At 45.6% G+C, this 18,886-nt stretch overlaps 1 protein-coding gene across 6 annotated transcripts in view; it reads left to right on the forward strand.

Annotated features, from left to right (window-relative positions):
* The first annotated feature begins 2,360 nt into the window (after positions 1-2,360).
* ZNF704 (zinc finger protein 704) overlaps positions 2,361-18,886 on the forward strand; it is a 260,538-nt gene continuing 244,012 nt past the window's right edge. For 2 of the 6 annotated variants that reach the window (XR_015140686.1, XM_086336416.1), the window contains exon 1: positions 2,376-3,274. Coding sequence is in view for 4 of the 6 variants with exons in the window: in XM_086336416.1 (XP_086192542.1) it covers positions 2,792-3,274 (483 nt within the window). In the remaining 2 variants the exon portion in view is untranslated. Of the gene's footprint in view, positions 3,275-18,886 lie in introns of all 6 variants that reach the window. The other 4 variants (XM_086336422.1, XM_086336417.1, XM_086336418.1 and 1 more) reach the window with 4 other exon arrangements.

Raw genomic sequence — 18,886 nt, forward strand, 5'->3', positions numbered from 1 at the left:
ACATAAAAAGCTTATCTTTGGCCTGTCCACAGCCGCTTGATAAGATCTAGCTGGACTTTAAAGGCAGGTTAGTATAGTTACTGACAGTTCTGAACTTGCTGAAGGAAAGTTACCTTGTTATTCTTTGACAGTACCCCCAAAACACCTTGTTTATCCACCACCATGAATACATTTAATATAACAAGCCCTTATATAGACCTTCCTATGCCAGGTACTCTTCTAAGACGTTACACATAGTAATTCATTATCCCACAAAACAACTTAACTATTAGGGGTGTATGTGTTTGTGTGTGTGCTCAGTTGTGTCCTACTCTTTGTGACCCCATGGACTATAGGCCGCCAGGTTCTGTCCATAGGATTTCCTCGGCAAGAATATTGGAGTGGGTTGCCATTTCCTCCTCCAGGGGATCTTCCTGGCCCAGGGACTGAACCCGCAGCTTCTGCCTTGCAGGTAGTCTCCAGCATTGCAGGTGGATTCTTCACCACAGTGCCACCTGGGAAGCCCTATTGGGTAGGTACTACTATTATCCCTGTTTTGCAGATAAGGAAACTGAGGCACAGAGGTAGGGTGAGTAAAGGCATATAGCTGGTAAGTTCAGAGCTGGGATTCAGACCCAGATATTCTGGCTCCTGAGACCACATGGTTAACCATTAGCCCACTTGTCTCACCTTTGTTTCCCTCCATCACCCTCCTTGTATCTGTCAGCCAGCCCCTTGCCTCTGATCTTATTCTTCCTGGTCAGAGAAAGACTCTGCTGTCTTTCCCCAACATCATTCTCCAAATCAACCAAGGGAGATTTCTTGCAATTGGGATGAAATCAGTTCAGTGACCCTTCATTCTTCACAGTCACTAATACTGACTAGTTTACTTCTTAGCTGACCCCTCTGCTGTCTCATGCTTCGATCAAGCACATCCATCTCTTAAATTGCTCAGACCATTTTATTCTCTCTCTCTCTTAATTCTCCAATGGAATATTGACACATGAAAAGTTCCACCGGAAAATGCCTTGATCTGAATGAAGTTTGGGGAAGATGAATCTGGTGCTTATGTTTGGAGAGGGTTAGGGGAGGGTGTGTTATTGAGAAACTAGGTATAGGAAGCTTGCTAGAAACGCTAACTTTTATGGTCATAAAATTCTGTAGGAGCTTGGGAATGAGAAGGAATGAGTGCATTCCAGAGGCATTTCAGAAAGACCAGTGGAGTTGTGGGCAACTGCCTCTAGGAATAAGGTAGAGAAGGGAATGAATAAAATACCGCTATTCTGGGCCTGAATGATTCTAATGAGAATGTCATTACCGAAATAGGTCTATCAGGAAGCTAATCTGATTCAGGGAGAACAAAAAGTTCATTTTAGAATCTTCGTCATCATCCCAGTGGAAATGTTCAACAGTTGGAAGATACCATAAGTGAGCATTTAATGAGCAGCCTTCAAGTGTCTAACAGGGCATGTGATGTTAAATCTACAGTCATTACCATGAAAGGGAGCTGGGCAAAGGCATCATTTACACTGGTCTTCTGGAGGCACCTGCATAGTGTTTGGAGATCCTCCAGAGCCTTCAGCGACAAAGGTGGAGTTGGCTTTTAATTTGAATGTAAACAACGCGGTTTACATACAGCCTAACCCCAAACACTAGCAAATGACTTTTCTTTGTCACACCTAAAAATCCTTAGAAAGTGACAATGTCATGTGGCAAACTGGTTTTGTGCTTGGTTTCCATACTTGATCTCACTTCATATTAATTTTTACAACAACAAACTCAAGTAATCTTGAACCCTTGCCCCGGTTTGTTTCTCCCAAGGTCCGGACGGTGCCAGCAGTCTGCACATTGAATGGTGAGAGCCAAAAGCTGTTAGAATCAGGCACTCAAGGTAAAAAACGCAGAAATAAAAGCTGCAAGACAGCACAGCGCCAAGAGAACTCAAAAGGCAGGGCCTAGAACGGTGTGTTCAAGGAGCCGGAGAGATTGGCGGGCAATGTCCAGAAACAGCGTCTCAAAAATCCAAATGAGTCAGGATAGCAATTAACCCCAAATCTCGGGTTGGTACACCTTCCTCGAGATTTCGTACAAGCTCAAGAATAGTCAAGCCTGGCCCGGTAAAGATCATCAAATGACTTGTGGCAAATCTCTTCCTTCAAAAGTCTGACTTGGACCGCCAACCTTACTTCTAGAAGCCCAGTCGATCCTCCTTTCGAAGCGAATAAGCAGCCGTGGGCTAGCGCGGGCCCCCGCGGCTCGCCGGGCCGACTGGTCGGAGGCACCCGATTTTCGGAGGCTGCGGGTTGGAGAAATAAATCCAGTCCGGGTTTTGTCTGCACGGGGGAGGGGGACTGGAGGGCTGCGAGGAACGGCTCGCGAAGAGGGGGGCGGTGGTGGAAAACACACAACACAAACAGCTCGCGCCGGGGAACGGCAGCTGTAGGCCCGGAGCGCGCGGGCCCGGCCGCCGGCCGCATGGAGCGCAGCGCGGCCCGCGGCTCCCGGGCGGCGGCGGCGGCGGAGGCGGCAGCGCGCCGCTCGCTCACACCCACCCCCGCCCGCGGCCGCCGCGCCGCCCCGCCGTAGCCGCCGGCGTCCCCGCGGGCCGGTCCAGCGAAGGCGGCGCCCGCGCCTCTGCAGCCAGTGGCAGCCGGCGGCCCCGGGGAGGCGGCTCCCGCAGCCCCCCGGCAGCTCCGTGCCCCGGGCGCCTTGCGACCACAGCGGCCGCCCGGGGAGGAAGAGGAGGAGGACGAGGAGGGGGAGGTGACCAACTCTCCGGCTCGGCGCGGCGGCCGGCAGCCCGCGGGCAGGCATGCAGGCGCGGCGTCTAGCCAAGCGCTCCAGCCTGGGCAGCCGCCGGGGCAGCGCCGCGCTGCAGCCGCCCGGCCCCGCGCCCGCGCCCGCCCGGGAAGGCGCGCTGCCCGGGCTCCCGCCGCCCGCCTCGGCCCCGGCCCCGGAGAGCTGGAGGCCGCCGCTGCCGCCACCGCGCAACGCCGGGACCGACCCCCCTCGCGCCGGGGCCGCCGCCGCCGCCTCGTCTCCGGTGCTGCTGCTTCTGGGGGAGGAAGACGAGGACGAAGAAGGCGGGAGCCGGCGGCGGAGGGGGCTCGGGCGGGCGCCGGCCAAGCCCCGAGGGGGCGCGGAGGAGGAGGATGACGACGACGAGGACGAGGACGAGGAGGTGGTCGTCGAGGTGGTGGACGGCGACGACGACGACGAGGACGGCGACGAGCGCTTCGTGGCCCTCGGCCCGGGCCGCGCGCTCCCCAAGGGCCCGGCCCGGGGCGCCTTGAAGGTGCGAGCCGGCTGCCGGGGCGCGCGCGGGACCCTTGGGCGCGGGGAGGGGGACTGGCCCCTGGCTCCGGCGCGGCGCCGGCTGCGGCCCGGACCCGCGACCGCAGAGGCCGGCCCGGGAGGGGTGTGTCCGGCGGCCGCGCGGGCCGAGCGAGGGGACTGATGAAGCTCAGCGCTCGGGCCCCACACCTTCCCCGGGCGGCCGCTCCCCCTTTCCTCCAGGGCCGCCTAGGCGTGCTCGTCCGGGGTGGGTTGCGGGCAAAGGACGCTTCTCCCGGGTGAGGCGGGGAACTTGGAGGCGGGACGAGGTAGGAGCCGGTCTGCGCCTGGTGGGGACGGGCGGGGTAGGTGGCCGTGAGGTAATATTCGTCCCCAGGAAGTACGAGGGTCCCCCTTCCCCTTATTCCGAGGACTAGTCTAGCTCGTGGAAACTAGCAAACCGCTTCTCTTGTCAATCTCTCAACCCCTTCTGCATCCGAGAACAATTGTGGGTGAGTTTCCGTCACCGGCGCCTGTGAGGGAACCGGTAAGCCCAGGACAGCAAGAACCAAGCCCTGGGTTTCTACATATATTTTGCTGGCAGCTTTTGGCAGTGCCTCCCACCTCCTCAACCCCCCAACCCCGTTTAAACTCGACATTGTTTAGCATTTGGGGTTCTTTCCCCCCCTCCTCAAAATTGCAAATGAGAAAAAAATAAAAAAGGAAACCAGAGAAAGTGGGGGTCATTTGGCATTTAAAATGGATGTGAATTTCAGCTGAGAATTCAAGCAAAGTCCCTTGTGTACTGAAGCACTGAGAGATCTTTCCGTTTGTGTATCTTCAGGAGATAAGGGGTTTATTATTACACAACTGACTGGCTGGGCTTTCAGGCATGTGATTGGACAAAGCAAACCACGTTGAGGTTCATGCACAGTGTATGTTGCTAAGAAGTTTTGAGGGCAGCAAGTGGTAAGCAATGGAGTGAGTGATTTTTCTGAAGATTTTTCTGGTGCTTAAAATCCACTGAATAACACTGTTGATGGGAATTTTCACAAGAAAAACACATGAGCTTAATAGATAGAGACTATTTAAAAAAAAAAACAAAAACCTTAAAAAAAAAGGAACCAGAAAAAAAGTCTACTCCTCAAACCATGAAATTGCAGTTCCAAAGAAATGTTAAACATTAGCATTTAAAGAGCCCCAGAGTAGACACGGGCACAACTTTCTTTCCTAGACCACCCTGGAAGTACCAGCTCTGGGAGTGAGAAATTTTCAGCAAGTGGTCATTTGGGATGATAGTTTTTGACAGTTGCTTGTTGGAATCCAGACCATGACCAGCCTCATTACCATGGTCTAATAAAAAGCCTGCATTGTATGGCCACAGGATATAGCTGGGTTTGGAATTAAATCACATGGCATCAGTGACATTAAGTAACAAGAGTAGTGACTCCTTACCATTTTTGTCCAGAAATACTGAAAAGATGTCTTGTAGTTTGGACAGTCATTGCACAATTTGTGATGGAAAAATTAATTATAATTTATGTCCTGTGATCAAAGCAAACCCAATATAGAAAAATCAAATTTATAAAAACCAAAGAACTTGATGTGATCATTCATTTTATCAGAAAAAGATTTTCACATCTCCAGGCAAATTTCTGTTAAATTCTTTCAAAATGGGCCTTATTTTATAACATTTTGGATTGCCCATAACTTTTTAGGAATTTATATATTGAATAGTTTGAGGTATAATTTTATAATCTTTGCTGCTTTAAAGTCATCTTGACACTGCATCTAAAGAGGTTTTCTAATGAATAAAATACGATCATTTTATTCTAATGCATTTAAGAATGTCAATTTGCTGTTTAGTCTCTAAGTCATGTCCGACTCTTTGCCACCCCATGAACTGTAACCTGTCAGGTTCCTCTGTCCATGGAATTCTCCAAGCAAGAGTACTCATGGGATCTTCCCGACCCAGGGATCAAACCCACATTTCCTACTTTGCAGGCAGATTCTTTATCACTGAGCCACCTGGGAAGCCCACGAATGGCAATATTATATATATATATATATATATATATATATATATATATATTTTATATTTATATTTATATATATATATTTAGGCATTCATTCGGAGAAGGCAATGACACCCTACTCCAGTACTCTTGCCTGGAAAATCCCATGGGCAGAGGAGCCTGGTAGGCTGCAGTCCATGGGGTCGCTAAGGGTCAAACACGACTGAGCGACTTCACTTTCACTTTTCACTTTCATGCATTGGAGAAGGAAATGGCAACCCACTCCAGTATTCTTGCCTGGAGAATCCCAGGGACGGGGGAGCCTGGTGGGCTGCTGTCTATGGGGTCGCACAGAGTTGAACACGACTGAAGCAACTTAGCAGCAGCAGCAGGCATTCATTTATTCACATATTTATTAAACACCTACTATGTGCCAGGTACTATTCTAGAACACAGCACCTTCCAGATGCCCACATCCTGCAAGAGAATCCAGAGCAACAACCATCCAAATAAATAAAGAAGCCTGGTGCTTGCGATTGTGATGTATCCCCTCATAAGGGAACTGATGCTATCGAGGAGGAAGAGAAGAAAGCTAGTAGAGAGAAGGCCTCCCTGAGGAGGGGACATTTGATCTGAGATTTGAGACGTGTAGTTTGGGAAGATCATTCCAGAATAAAAATTGCAAAAGTCTTGAGGTGGGAAGGAGAAAAGGCCGAGTGTGGCTGCAGCTTGGTAGGTAGGCAATATGTCAGGTAGCTAGCTTACAGGCCAGCGACATAGAGCTTGGTGGGCCTTTTAAAAGTGGAGAAAAAATATTTGCAAGGTTTTAAGCAGTAAAGGCATACAAAGTGGTTTGTATTTTTTTATTAATTTTTTAATTCAAGGTAATTGCTTTACAGAATTTTGTTGCTTTCTGTCAAACCTCAACATGAATCAGCCATAGGTATACATATGTCCTCTCTCTCGAACCTCCATCCCATCTCCCTCCCCATCCCACCCCTCTAGGTTGATACATGGTTTGTATTTTTAATAGGGTCATGCTGTGTGGGATATAGAGGGCAGCTGGGAGGGGCAGGGATCCAGTTCCAAGGTGATTGTGGAAGTGCATGTGAGAGGCCAAGCAGTTTGGACCAGAGTGGAGTTAGACATGAGGGGACAGATTCAGGATCAATTGTGAAGATCCACCTGCGATAACTTGCTGATGGATTAGGTGGCAGGAATCTGGGGTGAGACCCCAATGTAAAGGTTGGTTAGATGTGCCATTTACTGATATTGGGAAAGCTGGAGAACAACAGGTTTTTGTGAGGGAAACAATTAAATATTCTCTTTGGGGCATGTTAAGTCTGAGATGATACTTAGACATAGGCATGGGAACTGCAAGTAGGCAGATGGCTGTAAGGTGTGGAACTTAGAGACGAGATTAGGGTTGGAGAGAAAAATATGGGAGAAGCAGGTGTGACCTGCTGTGTAGCAAAGATGCGAACGTATGTTCACATGTCCAAGACAATTGACAAAAAGATGGTAGATGTCAATTATTCTATAACATGAATCATTCAACCATCAGCATGACTCTAAGGACAAGATCATGGAACATGTAAAGTCTGCTCTGCCAATGGTGTCCGCAATAATATTGAAGCTGGGGACAAGAAAGGGAGTGCAGCAAGCCAGAGGACAGTCTTGGGCCAGACTCTGGGGCACAGCACTGTTTAAGTTTGGGTGTGGAAGGAGAAGCCAGCAAAGACAATTGAGAAACAGCAACCAAACAAGTCAGAGGAAAACTAGAAAATAAAAAGTACAATAAGGCAGGAGAAGATATAGTTCCAGAAGTAGGGAGTAATGAACTGTGTTGAATACCACTGGGATACTGAGTAAGACAAGGACAGAGATGTGTTCATTCGGATTAGATAATGCACAATGTATTGGTATTCTTAACCAAAGAATGTAAAGTCAGTGGTGTGACCTGAGTGGCCTGAGCAGTGAGCAGAGGTGAGAACACAGTGAAAAACTCTTTCAAACTCTTTTAAAAGTCCTTTGCTAGAAAGGAAAGTAGAGAGAAGGGGGAGAATCTGGAGAACATATGGTCTAGAATTTTTTAAAGATAGGATACAGTAGTCTCTGCAGTAAGCCTGCAAGGCAGGAGTCACGGGAGACATGGGCTTAATTCCTAGGTCAGGAAGATCCCATGGAGGAGGGCATGGCAACCCACTCCAGTATTCTTGCCTGGGGAATCCCATGGACAGAGGAGCCTGGAGGGCTACAGTCCATACAGTTGCAAAGAGCTGGACACAACTGCAGTGACTTAGTATGCACGCACGCACAGTAGCGCTAATATAGAGACCGTAGCACGGTAGGAATTAGCTGTTACCTGTATGGGAAGTATATTTGTTTTCTGGTGCTGTGTAACAAAGCACAATAAGCCCCCTACATACTAACCTTCAGGTGGCAAACTTCCAAAGGTGCGAACGTACATTCACGTGTCCAAGCGTGTAAGTTAGCTCGTGTGTCTGGCATACTTAGTCACTAGTGTGCATCCTCTGCAAGTGGTTGTGCTTCTGTATGCTTTACTGTACAGTACAGTATAGAGTCCAGTAGTACAGTGTCTTTATTTCAAGCCCAGGATGTCCAGAAGCAAGTGTAAAAGCAGCAGTGGTGTAGCTGGTACTGCCAAGAAGGGCCAAGCGATAACAATGGAAACAAAAGTGAAAATAATTGAGGGTGGAGTGAGGCAAAGAGATGGTAGATGTTAATTATTCTATAACATGAATCATTCAACCATCAGCATGACTCTAAGGACAAGATCATGGAACATGTAAAGTCTGCTCTGCCAATGATGTCCACAATAATATTGAAGAAGCATAGAAAAGTGATGGAGATGGAGAAACTTCTCAGTGTGTGGGTGCAGGATCAGAGTCCCACTCAGCTTAATGGTGATTTGAGAAAAAGCTAAAAGCCTTTATGAAGACTTGAAGAAACACAGTGAAGAATCAAAAGGCACATCTTTTAATGACAGCTATGGCTTGTTTCATTGGTTCAAGGCTAGAGCCAACCTTCATGATGTAAAAGTAAGTGGTGAGGCAGTGAGTGTGAATGCAGATACGGTAACTGCCTGGGAAGTTCCGGAGATGCTTCTAGAAGTTACTGAAGTACCAAAGAGCATTACAGCACAGGAGACGGCAAGGAGATGTTCTTTATCTGAGGAGGGCCTGTTAGTTTTTGAGTCGCAGGACTCAAAGGTAGAGCAGGGCACGAAGGTTGCAGCAGTTGTTCAGAATGCAATCCAGTGCTGCTGTGTCATCTATGACAAAGAAAATGAGAAAAAAAGAGCCACTACCTAGACATCACTGGATTGCTTTTTCAAGAGGGTAGATAGAATGTCTACGTCAGGAGTGTCCAGTGGAGGGCAAGCTGCAATGTCACTCACGCTTGATGTCATCAATGTGATATTGCAGCTTGCCCTCCATCTCCTATTGCTGACAGTCCTTCAGCTCTACCATCTTCCACTTCCTCTCCCTCCTCCATTCAGTAACGCTTCTTGCTTGTTCACTCGATGCCAGCCCTTTTGTGCCAGCTGCTATACTGTACTACTGTACTTTTCAAGGTGCTGTAAGATTATGTCTTTGTTATTTTTAAAATGTATTATTTGTGTGAAAAGTATTATAAACCTATTGAGTACAGCTCCCCAGGTTTCCCAGGTGGTGCTACTGGTAAAGAACCCACCTGCCAATGCAGGAAACACAGGTTCAATCCCTGGATTAGGAAATGGCAACCCACTCCAGTATTCTTGCCTGGAAATTTCCGTGAACAGAGGGGCTGGTGGGCTGCAGTCCATAGGACTGCAGAGAGTCGAACACGACTGAGCACGCACAAACACCAAATCCAGCATAGGGCTAATTGTAGTAGTTGGGTATCTAGGCTAACATTGTTGGTCTTACAAACAAATTAGACTTACAAAAGCACTCTCAGAATGGAACTCCTTCATATGTCGGGGATTTACTGTACCATAGGCTTTTTGGCTTACAAGCATTCTCCCAACATCTGTGGGTTAGGAGTCAGGGCCAGGCTTAGCTGGGTCTGCTGTTGTCTCACAGGGCTGTAGTCAAAGTGTTGGGTAGGCTGTGTTCTCATTGGGAGGCTTGACTGGGGAAGAATTCACTTCTCAGTTCACTCTGGTTGTTAGAATTCATTCCCTTTCATCTGCAGGCCTGAGGATCCAGCTTCTTGCTGCCTATTCCTATGTAGGCTCCCCTCAGTTCCTGGAGCCCTTCTGCCTCAGCCCCACCTCCACTTCTGCAGTGCTTTGTTACATGATTTCCTCAGCATGGCCTCTTACTTTATTAAGTCAGCAAGGAGAATCTAAGTCCCTGTCTGCTGGTAAGGTGGAGTCTCATATAAGGCACTGTAATCACAGAAGCAGTACTCCATCATCATTGCCATAGTCTACTGCTTAAAAGTAAAAGATGGGTCCCACCCACACTTGAGGGGAGGAAATATGCAAGGGCATGAATACCAAGAGGTGAGGATTGTTGTGAGTCGCCTTAGGGAGGAGCCGAAGATGCAGAGATAAGAGGGATACTGCAAGAGGAAGTCCTTGGAAAAGGGGATCTGGAAGCCAAGTATTGATACTGGCCTTTGATAGAAGCAAAGACCCTTCTTCCATTGAATTAGAAGATAGGGAAAGTGGGTCCTGATGTGGGTGGTTGTGCATTGGATGGTGGTCAGATCAAGTAGTACTCATCTGATGGCTTATGTTTCCCCCTGCAGCAGGAGGGAAGGTCATCAGCTGAGACTGAAGGAGATTTGAAGAGCTGAAGCCAGGATGTAGTGCTGTGGGAGAGCAGGAGAACAGATGTACCAGAGAAATCAAATAGAGCAGCTGGATAGTATCAAGGACCCACCTGATGTTGGTGCTTCTACATGGACAGAGTAAGCACTCTGTCTGGGTGTGTGATTTTCCCAGCTTCATTCCATTGGTTCGAACACAGAATAATAATAACAAAAAGAATCCGAGCTAATGTTTATTAAGTTATTTAATGACTATGCTAGAGCAGATCTGGGCTTCCCCCATGGCTCAGCGGTCATCTTCCTGCAATGCAGCAGACACAGGAGATGTAGGTTCAATCCCTGGATTAGGAAGATCCCCTAGAGGAGGGTGTGGCAATCCACTCCAGTCTTCTTGCCTGGAGAATTTCATGGACAGAGGAGACTTACAGGCTACAGTCCATTGGGTTTTCAGAGTCGGATATGACTGAGCATGCATGCGCAGTGCAAGTCTAAGTGTGCAGTCTCATTGAAACTTCATTACATATCCCTGTCAGGCATTATTATATCATCCTCATTTTACAGAAGTGACAAGCAATTTACTTAAAAATACGCAAGTGTTAGGTGGGAGAGCAGGGGTTTGAGCCCTGGGCAGTCCAACTCTGTATCTAGTACCATTAAGCCTTTGATGTCTCTTGGAGACAAAGCAGAGAGCTGAATTTAGCCAGGCGGTTGAGCAATGGAAAGAGAGAAAATATTGTTGGTGAAGTTGATACTGCTGTGACTATAATGATGGACTATGGGCCCTAAGAAAAGTAAGGACAGGAAAGGGCCATGGGGGGTCAGTGAATTGGAGAAAACAAAGGGGAACCAATAAAATCATTAAAAAATAAGAATGAAATGCAGGACAGTTTGGATTCCAAGATAATGTTAATATGAATGAATATTTTCTGAATATTTATAAACCAGGAACTGTGCTAAATACTTTATATGAAGGAGGCTTTCCTGAGAAATTATGATTTGGGAATCAATATGCTCCAGTTGGGGGCTTCCCCATTGTCTCAGCAGTAAAAAATCCATCTGCAATGCAGGAGATGTAGGTTTAGTCCTTGGGTAGGGAAGATCCCCTGGAGGAGGGCAGGGCAATCCACTCCAGTATTCTTGCCTGGAGAATCCCCATGGACAGAGGAGACTGGCAGGCTACAGTCCATAGGATCGCAAAGAGTTGGATACGACTGAAGTGACTGAGCATGCATGCACACCTGCTCCAGCTGAATATACCGATTTGGACCTGAAATAGCACACCTGAGGCTGTTGGTCACAGCAGAGCTGTGGTTCACATCCAGAGCCTGTGCTTTTAATCTTTCCCTATTTGTTTTTGATGTTTATGTCTATTTACATTGAGGAGGATTTGCTACAGCTCAGGAAATAGAGGAATAGATACTAAGTATCTGAGATGCTTGGTTGCTATCATGGACACTAAGTTGGGCTTTAAATGAGACAAGAAGAGAAACTTTGTATTACACAGTTGTCAATTTCTGATCAAAGAAGCTTTCACATTTATGGGCAATGGTAAGATACACACAGACCCTCAAACCTAAAGAAACTAACCTCCTGGGTGAGGAATGATGAATGATGAATAGCAGGTAAATATCTTCAACCAGAACTTTATTTTTTATAAAAGAAAAAAATATAAGGACACTGTCAAACGGAGGAAGGATTCTAGTATAAGTTGTTACTTAGTGAAGGCAAAGCAGTAGGGGGCTGAGATAACAAGGCCAGACTGCTCTGCGATGCTGTATATTAGTTTAGGGATGAGAGCCAGGGAATCTGAAGAGATTGATCATGTACTGTTATATAATAAGTTTAGGAGAAATCTGGACCTGAAAGACTGCTTGTAGTTCTATTAAGAGTTCATCTATTGGAAAATTGGGAAGAAAGGTTTGTAAGTGAGATTGTTGTTGTTTAGTCACTCAGTAATGTCTGACTCTTTGTGACCCCATGGACTGCAGCACCCCAGGCCTCCCTGTCCTTCACTATCTCCCTGAGTTTGCTCAAACTCATGTCCATTGAGACAATAATGCCATCGAACCATCTCATCCTCTGTCATCTCCTTCTCCTCCTGCCTTCAATCTTTCCCAGCATCAGGGTCTTTTACAATGAGTTGGCTCTTTGCATCAGGTGGCCGAAGTACTGGAATTTCAGCTTCAGCATCAGTCCTTCCAATGAATATTCAGGACTGATTTCCTTTAGGATGGACTGGTTTGATCTCCTTGCTGTCCAGGGGACTCTCAAGAGTTTTCTCCAGCACCATAGTACGAAAGCATCAATTCTTTGGCACTTAAGTGAGATGATATATGTCAAAGTGTCCACTTTCAATGCTTAATAAATGTTAATCGAGAGGAAACTGCTTCGTGTGTGCTGGCTCTGTAGGGACATCTCTCAGACTATTTCTGGGCTATCAGATGACTTTACGAAGCCCTTGGCAGGGACTGAGTGCAAGCACTGAATTTCAATTTGCTAGCAAGTATATGTGCTGCACATGGTCTGCGTTGGCTCGGGGGGAAGGCATGTGCCTCTGATACCAGACAAAGTTGTCATTCACTGAACTGTCGACTGCCAGACGTGGAAGTGAAATAGATTATCTGGTAACCCAACACCCTCCTTCAACTGCTCAGGACACTGGGGCTAGAAAATCAGAAATGCCTTGTCCAGTTAGGGCTGACTAGCCGGTTAGGCAGGGTCAGGATTAGCACCTGGTCTGCCAATGCCAAGTTATCGCCCTCCTTGCTGAGTTAGTCCTTTGTGCCTGGAATGATCTGTCTGTACCTAGTTTACTCCCTTGGAGTTGTAGTTAGAAAAATCAGTTTCCTGAAGTGATCCACCACTCACTGTTTATCCACTTCTATTTTGGGAACACTCTGCTTTCTAAAATACATCAGGGAGAGGTGGTCTCACTTGTGGCTGTGGGAGGTGGGCAGGACCCTCTGTGAATCCTGTTCAGATCAGCCCCCCTCCCTGTGCAATCTCCAGGGCACTTGTGTGCTCAGAGGACAACTTCTTGTTGTTGTTTGTGGTTGTTGTTCAGTCGCTAAATTGTGTCCAACTCTTTGCAACCCCATGGACTGTAGCCCACCAGGCTTCTCTGTCTGTAGGATTTTTCAGGCAAGAATACTGGAGCGGGTTGCTATTCCCTTCTCTAGGGGATCTTCCCGATCCAGGGATTGAACCCACTTCTCCTACATTGACAGGCGGATTCTTTACCATTGAGCCTCCAGAGGATGGTAATAAATAGCAGATGAGCCCCATTTTATTGTGAACCAAATTCCCTTAATTTCTGGTGTGGTGCACCTGGTAAACCAGCGTAGAAAACATAGTTTATACTCAGCCCTTAAGTAGGGCCTCTCCTCCTCTACCAGATTTTACTAGTTGAGCCTGCAGTGCCCCATAGCACAAGGGTTAGGAAAGGAGGAGGAAAGGTCAAAAGTCAGCCCTGCCTGGAATCTGCTCACCTGAGCTTAGTGAGAAGGAGCAGAGAGATATAGGCAGGATGCCTCTGAGAGCCCCTGGACACTGTTCATTAGTAAATCCGTCCTGGTCTCATTACCCTGTCCTGCCCACTCAGGGGGACTCCAAGGGGAGAGGTGTGGGAGCCTGTCCCTCCCACAGCAGTGTGCACTGTCAGAGCTTCTGGTCTACATGGAGCAGCCAGTGTTGCACCATGGCTTGATACAATGTCTGCTAAAGCTGAGGAAACTTGACCTTTCATTGCCCTGTCCCATCTCTTCTAAGGTAAATGCATGGTTTCCATTAGACTTTCTGAAATATCTGAGACTTAGAGGCCCTTGGGGCTTCCTTGGTGGGTGGCTCAGACAGTAAAATATCTGCCTGCAGTGCAGGAGGCCCAGGTTTGATCCATGAGTCAGGAAGATCCACTGGAGTAGGTAATGGCTACCCACTCCAGTATTCTTGCCTGGAGAATTCCATGGACAGAGGAGCCTGGTGGGCTATAGCCCATGGGGTCGAAAAGAGTCAAACATGAGTAAGTGAGTAACACTTTCAGAGGCACTTGTAACCAACCTACCTGTTTAGTTGAATCTGTTTGAAATATGATTTTCTTTGGGTTTGCTCTCCAGGTTTCTGGTCATTCCCTCAGGAGATGTTTATTATAGGTCATTGCATGCCATGTTCCTGATATACATGTAGGAAAAAAAGAGTGAATTAGACCGATTTCCACTTCTGGGGAGCCCACAGCCTGGCCGATTCCTGCCAAGTTATCGATAAAGAGGTTCAAAGCCCCTTTTCCTCTTTATCCCCAAGGTCAAGATTAGATCCATTGAGAAACCTTGCATGGCTACAACAGGTTGGGATGAAATTTTGATATGTATCCTAAAGCATTTGTAGCCAATCTATATGAAGAAGATTATATGATTTGGACAGGAGGTGATTCCTGAGTAATTAGGCAAAGGATGAGTTTAGATCACAAATTTGACAAATAACTTCCGTTGCTCTCATTTACTGGATGAATTGGAACAGAATATAATAATTCTGAGATTTGTGTAGTGGAATTACAGTGATTAAGTTCTCACTTTTCATTTAAGGTACTATTTGGAAAATCCAGAGTTAAAGTTTATACATGGGGGAAGTAGGCTCGACTCTGGAGTTTCGAGGGGCTTCCCAGGTGGTGCAGTGCTAAAGAATCTGCCTGCCAGTGCAGGCACTGCAAGAGACGCGGGTTCGATCCCTGGGTCAGGAAAATCCCCTAGAGAAGGACATGGCAACCCACTCTAGTATTCTCTCCTAGAAAATTCCATGGACAGAAGAATCTGGTGGTCTACAGTCGATGGGGTCACAAAGAGTCAGACATGACTGAGTGCACACGCATCCACACACACACTAGAGTTTTGAAGGAGAGTCTGTAATTTTAGGGTAAGAACTCTGCAGTAACATACAAGAGGGGTTCATTCATCTTGCAGAAGACCATGGAGCTTTGAGATGCAAAGAATTAAAAGGATTTTGCCTGTCCACAGCTCCATGTGGACTAAGAGCGTGTTTTCCAGGCCTCACACCACACTCAGCAGTGACACACTTGCTTTCCTTATGTTCTTGTCATACTGGAAGGCCGAGTGACAGTAAAGTCTCCCTGATGAAGGACTAATTGGGGATGGCTGGTTCAAATAAGTGAATGTCAAAAGTGCTTTGACATTTTAAATTAAATCCAATTTTTTAAAGGCTACATGCCTTGAAATATCATGTAGTAAAACCTGTAAGCAGGATAATTTTAGTCCATTAGTAGGATCTGTGTTGTGGGCTCTTTAGTAAGGCAAGAGGGAACATGACTGAGTCAGAGCAGATGACCCTGCCCTCTGCCCCCTCCCCACTGGTTCCTCCTCGTAAATCAGGAAATGAGGTAACACAGGCTCTGGGTTTCAATTCTGACTTCTCCACTGCTAATTGCATGGCCTCATCAAATAACTTGATGTCCCAGTGCTTCAGTGTTATCAGATAAAATTGGGATAATATTGTTTTGCCATTGCCTATTGTTATTTTTTAATTTTTTTTTTTTTTTAAATTATTTTAGCTGCACTGGGTCTTCGTTGCTGTGTCTGGGCTTTCTCTAGTTTCAGCAAGCAGTGGCGGGGGGAGGGGAGGGAAGGGCTACTCATTGTGGTGGTTTCTCTTATTGTGGCGCATGACCTTAGTCACTCCATGCCGTGTGGAATCTTCCCCGACCAGGGCTCAAACCCATGTCCCCAGGCGGAATCTTAACAACTGGATCACCAGAGAAATTTGCCTATTGTTATTAAATATGGCCAGAGACCTCCTCAAATTAGAGATGGATGGCCATTTATTTCCTTTTTGGTTCCGGAAAAGACTCTTTTGTAGAACTTTGTTCAAGCACCCAAAATCCTACAGTCATTTTGACTGTTAGAGCTTCCTGCTTGTTCCACACTCCCAAGGTATTTCAGAGAGCTGCTTCCTCAAGTGACTTCGTTCTTCTGAACTCTGAGTGTTCCATTGTATCAGTGGTGAGCTTGAATCTTCCCTTTCATCTCAGGAAGCTGAGAGTCATTTATCTACTTGTGCAAAGAGGACGAAAACATTCCTGCCCTCAAGTTCATCAGTCTGTTCAGATGTCTAGCTCTTATTTTGGAAAAAGCCTGGGTACTAGCCACGCAGGAGGGGAAAGTCTTACCACACACATTGAATTTTGTGTCGCTAAGACCTGTGATGTCGATACCAGTGATGTTACCTCTCACCTCTAACTTGCTTGGGGCTGAAAACCTCTGCATTGGTGTCTATGACCTGTTGTACTTTTGTTTGGGGAAGAAGTCATTGTTCTTTGGGTAAATGGGGATGCAGAGCTCAATGTATCCTTCTAAATGCTTGTACCTGCTTGCTTCCATATTGGAAGATATCTAGTAAGGAGGAGAAAAGGACTCTAGTTTAACAATTTAGGGGAATTCCAGTTAAAAAGAAAGATACAGATTTTTTTTTTTGCAAGTTATAAAATGTTTTAAACATAAAAGAAATTGAAAGAGAAGTATAACACCTATATACCCATGAGTAAGTTATTGGCCTTAGATAACAAGGGCCATTTTGAATTTCTAAGAAGGTGAATATAGATTGTGGCATTTACATATTTATTGGACCATTTACATATTTATTGGAGCCTTTTATTTATTTATTTTTTTCTAGAACACCTTTCCTTCGGATGCATTTTGGGAAATTCCAGTTTAAAATTATTTTTTCTAAATGGGAAATCCATGGATAAGTGGCTTATGCTTGGGATAAATTACTAAAACATCATTATTAAAGAAATAAATTGTCACAGAGCAAGGTTAAAATATTGTTAGTGGGTCTTGCAAGCTTTGAAATATATTTCCTCATAAAGCTGCTAATTTCTTCAATATAAAAAAAAATGAGTATTATATGTGGTGAATTTTCACTTGTGTATCTGTGAACACCAGTCCTCCATGTGAAGTTTAAAACCTGGTAGAAAACCCTCCTTCTCTTTGTAAATCAGGCTCTGTGATGAGTCCAGTGGGGGAGACAGGAGATGTGGGAAGTGCTATCATGACAGAATTACAAGGTGCCCAGGGAGCAGAATATCACACAGTGCTGATACCAAGGCGAGTGTATTTAATACTATGGTTTTCACAAGATTGAAAGTATCACAGTTGTTTAAATGAAAAGGAACATATACATCCCGTAGGATATGCAGATTGACACATTTTCCGTCAATAGCAGTATGACTACTGCAAATAAAGGTGTTGAGCATTTATTAACACTCAGTACCCTGTGTTGGACTCTTTATTGGCTATTGTTCAATATTTCAGTATTACCCAGCATTTAATGCATTATAATTTATAGAGGATGCTCATCACTCTCTTGGAAGAAAACCTATGACAAAGCTAGAAAACATATTAAAAAGCAGAGACATTACTTTGCTGACATAGGTCCATATAGTCAAAGCTATGGTTTTTCCAGTAGTCATGTATGGATGTGAGAGTTGGACTAGAAAGAAAGCTGAGAGCCAAAGAATTGATGCTTTTGAACTGTGGTGTTGGAGAAGACTCTTGAGAGTCCCTTGGATTGCAAGGAGATCCAACCAGTCCATCCTAAAGGAAATCACTCCTGAATATTGGAAGGACTGATGCTGAAGTTGAAGCTCCCGTACTTTGGCCACCTGATGCAAAGAATTAACTCATTGGAAAAGACTCTGATACTGGGAAAGACCAAAGGCAGGAGGAGAAGGGGATGACAGAGGACAAGATGGTTGGATGGCATCACTGACTCAATGGACATGAGTTTGAGCAAACTCTGGGAGTTGGTGAAGGACAAGGAGGCCTGGCGTGCTACAGTCCATGGGGTTGCTGAGAGTGGGACATGACTGAGTGCCTGAACAACAACAACTCATAGCTAACTTGGTGGTCTTGGAAGGTAGATTTTATTATCTCCATTTTACAGATGTGAAAAATGTATTGGAGAAAAATGGGGCAGTTTTTGTGGACAATATATATATCTATATATATACACATACATATAGAATTTTTTTTACCAAATGACATATTTGTCAAACATTTCAGAAAACATTTGGGGCCAACAGATTTAAAAAATAATTGGGATTGTTACCTAAGCAACAATGGAAATTTAAGGAGAGAAGGCCTTTATTTTGGAGTTTAAATTAAAACAACATAAAATACAGTTTTCATAAACACTTTCACTTAGCTTGTTTATGCTTTAAAAGTCACCTACAAGTGCTTGCTGAAGAAGAAACCATTAATTTGTATCAGTTTGGGTTAGGATCCAAAGTTTAGCTTAACAATTTTTTTTTTGGATGTAAGCTTTTGACAGTGTTTTCAATTAGTAAGTTCATATACTTAAAACTCAGAACTAGTTTAACAAACTTAGAAAAATAGTAGAAATGTTAGCAATAAGGATCTTTAGTTCTGTTCAATGACTGAGTTGTGTCCGACTTTTTTCGACCCCATGGACAGCAGCACGCCAGATTTCCCTGTCTTTCACCAACTCCCAGAGTTTTCCAAGACTTATGTCCGTTGAGTTGGTGATGCCATCCAACCGTCTCATCCTCTGTCATCCCCTTTTCCTCCTGCCTTCAATCTTTCCCAGCATCAGGGTCTTTTCCAGTGGGTTGGCTCTTCACATCAGGTGGCTAAAGTATGGGAGCTTCAGCATCAGTCCTTCAAATGAATTTTCTGGATTGATTTCCTTTAGGATTGACTGGTTTGATCTTCTTGCTATTAGGACTTATGAAAATGAAAATGTGAAGAATATCTGAAGGAAAAACAATCTTTTTCATCAGATATAACTCACAATAAAAGTTGTCTCAGTAAAAG

The sequence above is a fragment of the Bos grunniens genome, chromosome 14 (genome assembly GCF_055505025.1).
Source record: "Bos grunniens cultivar Pamir isolate PY7600 chromosome 14, Bosgru_T2T1.0, whole genome shotgun sequence".
Taxonomy (NCBI): Eukaryota; Metazoa; Chordata; class Mammalia; order Artiodactyla; family Bovidae; genus Bos; species Bos grunniens.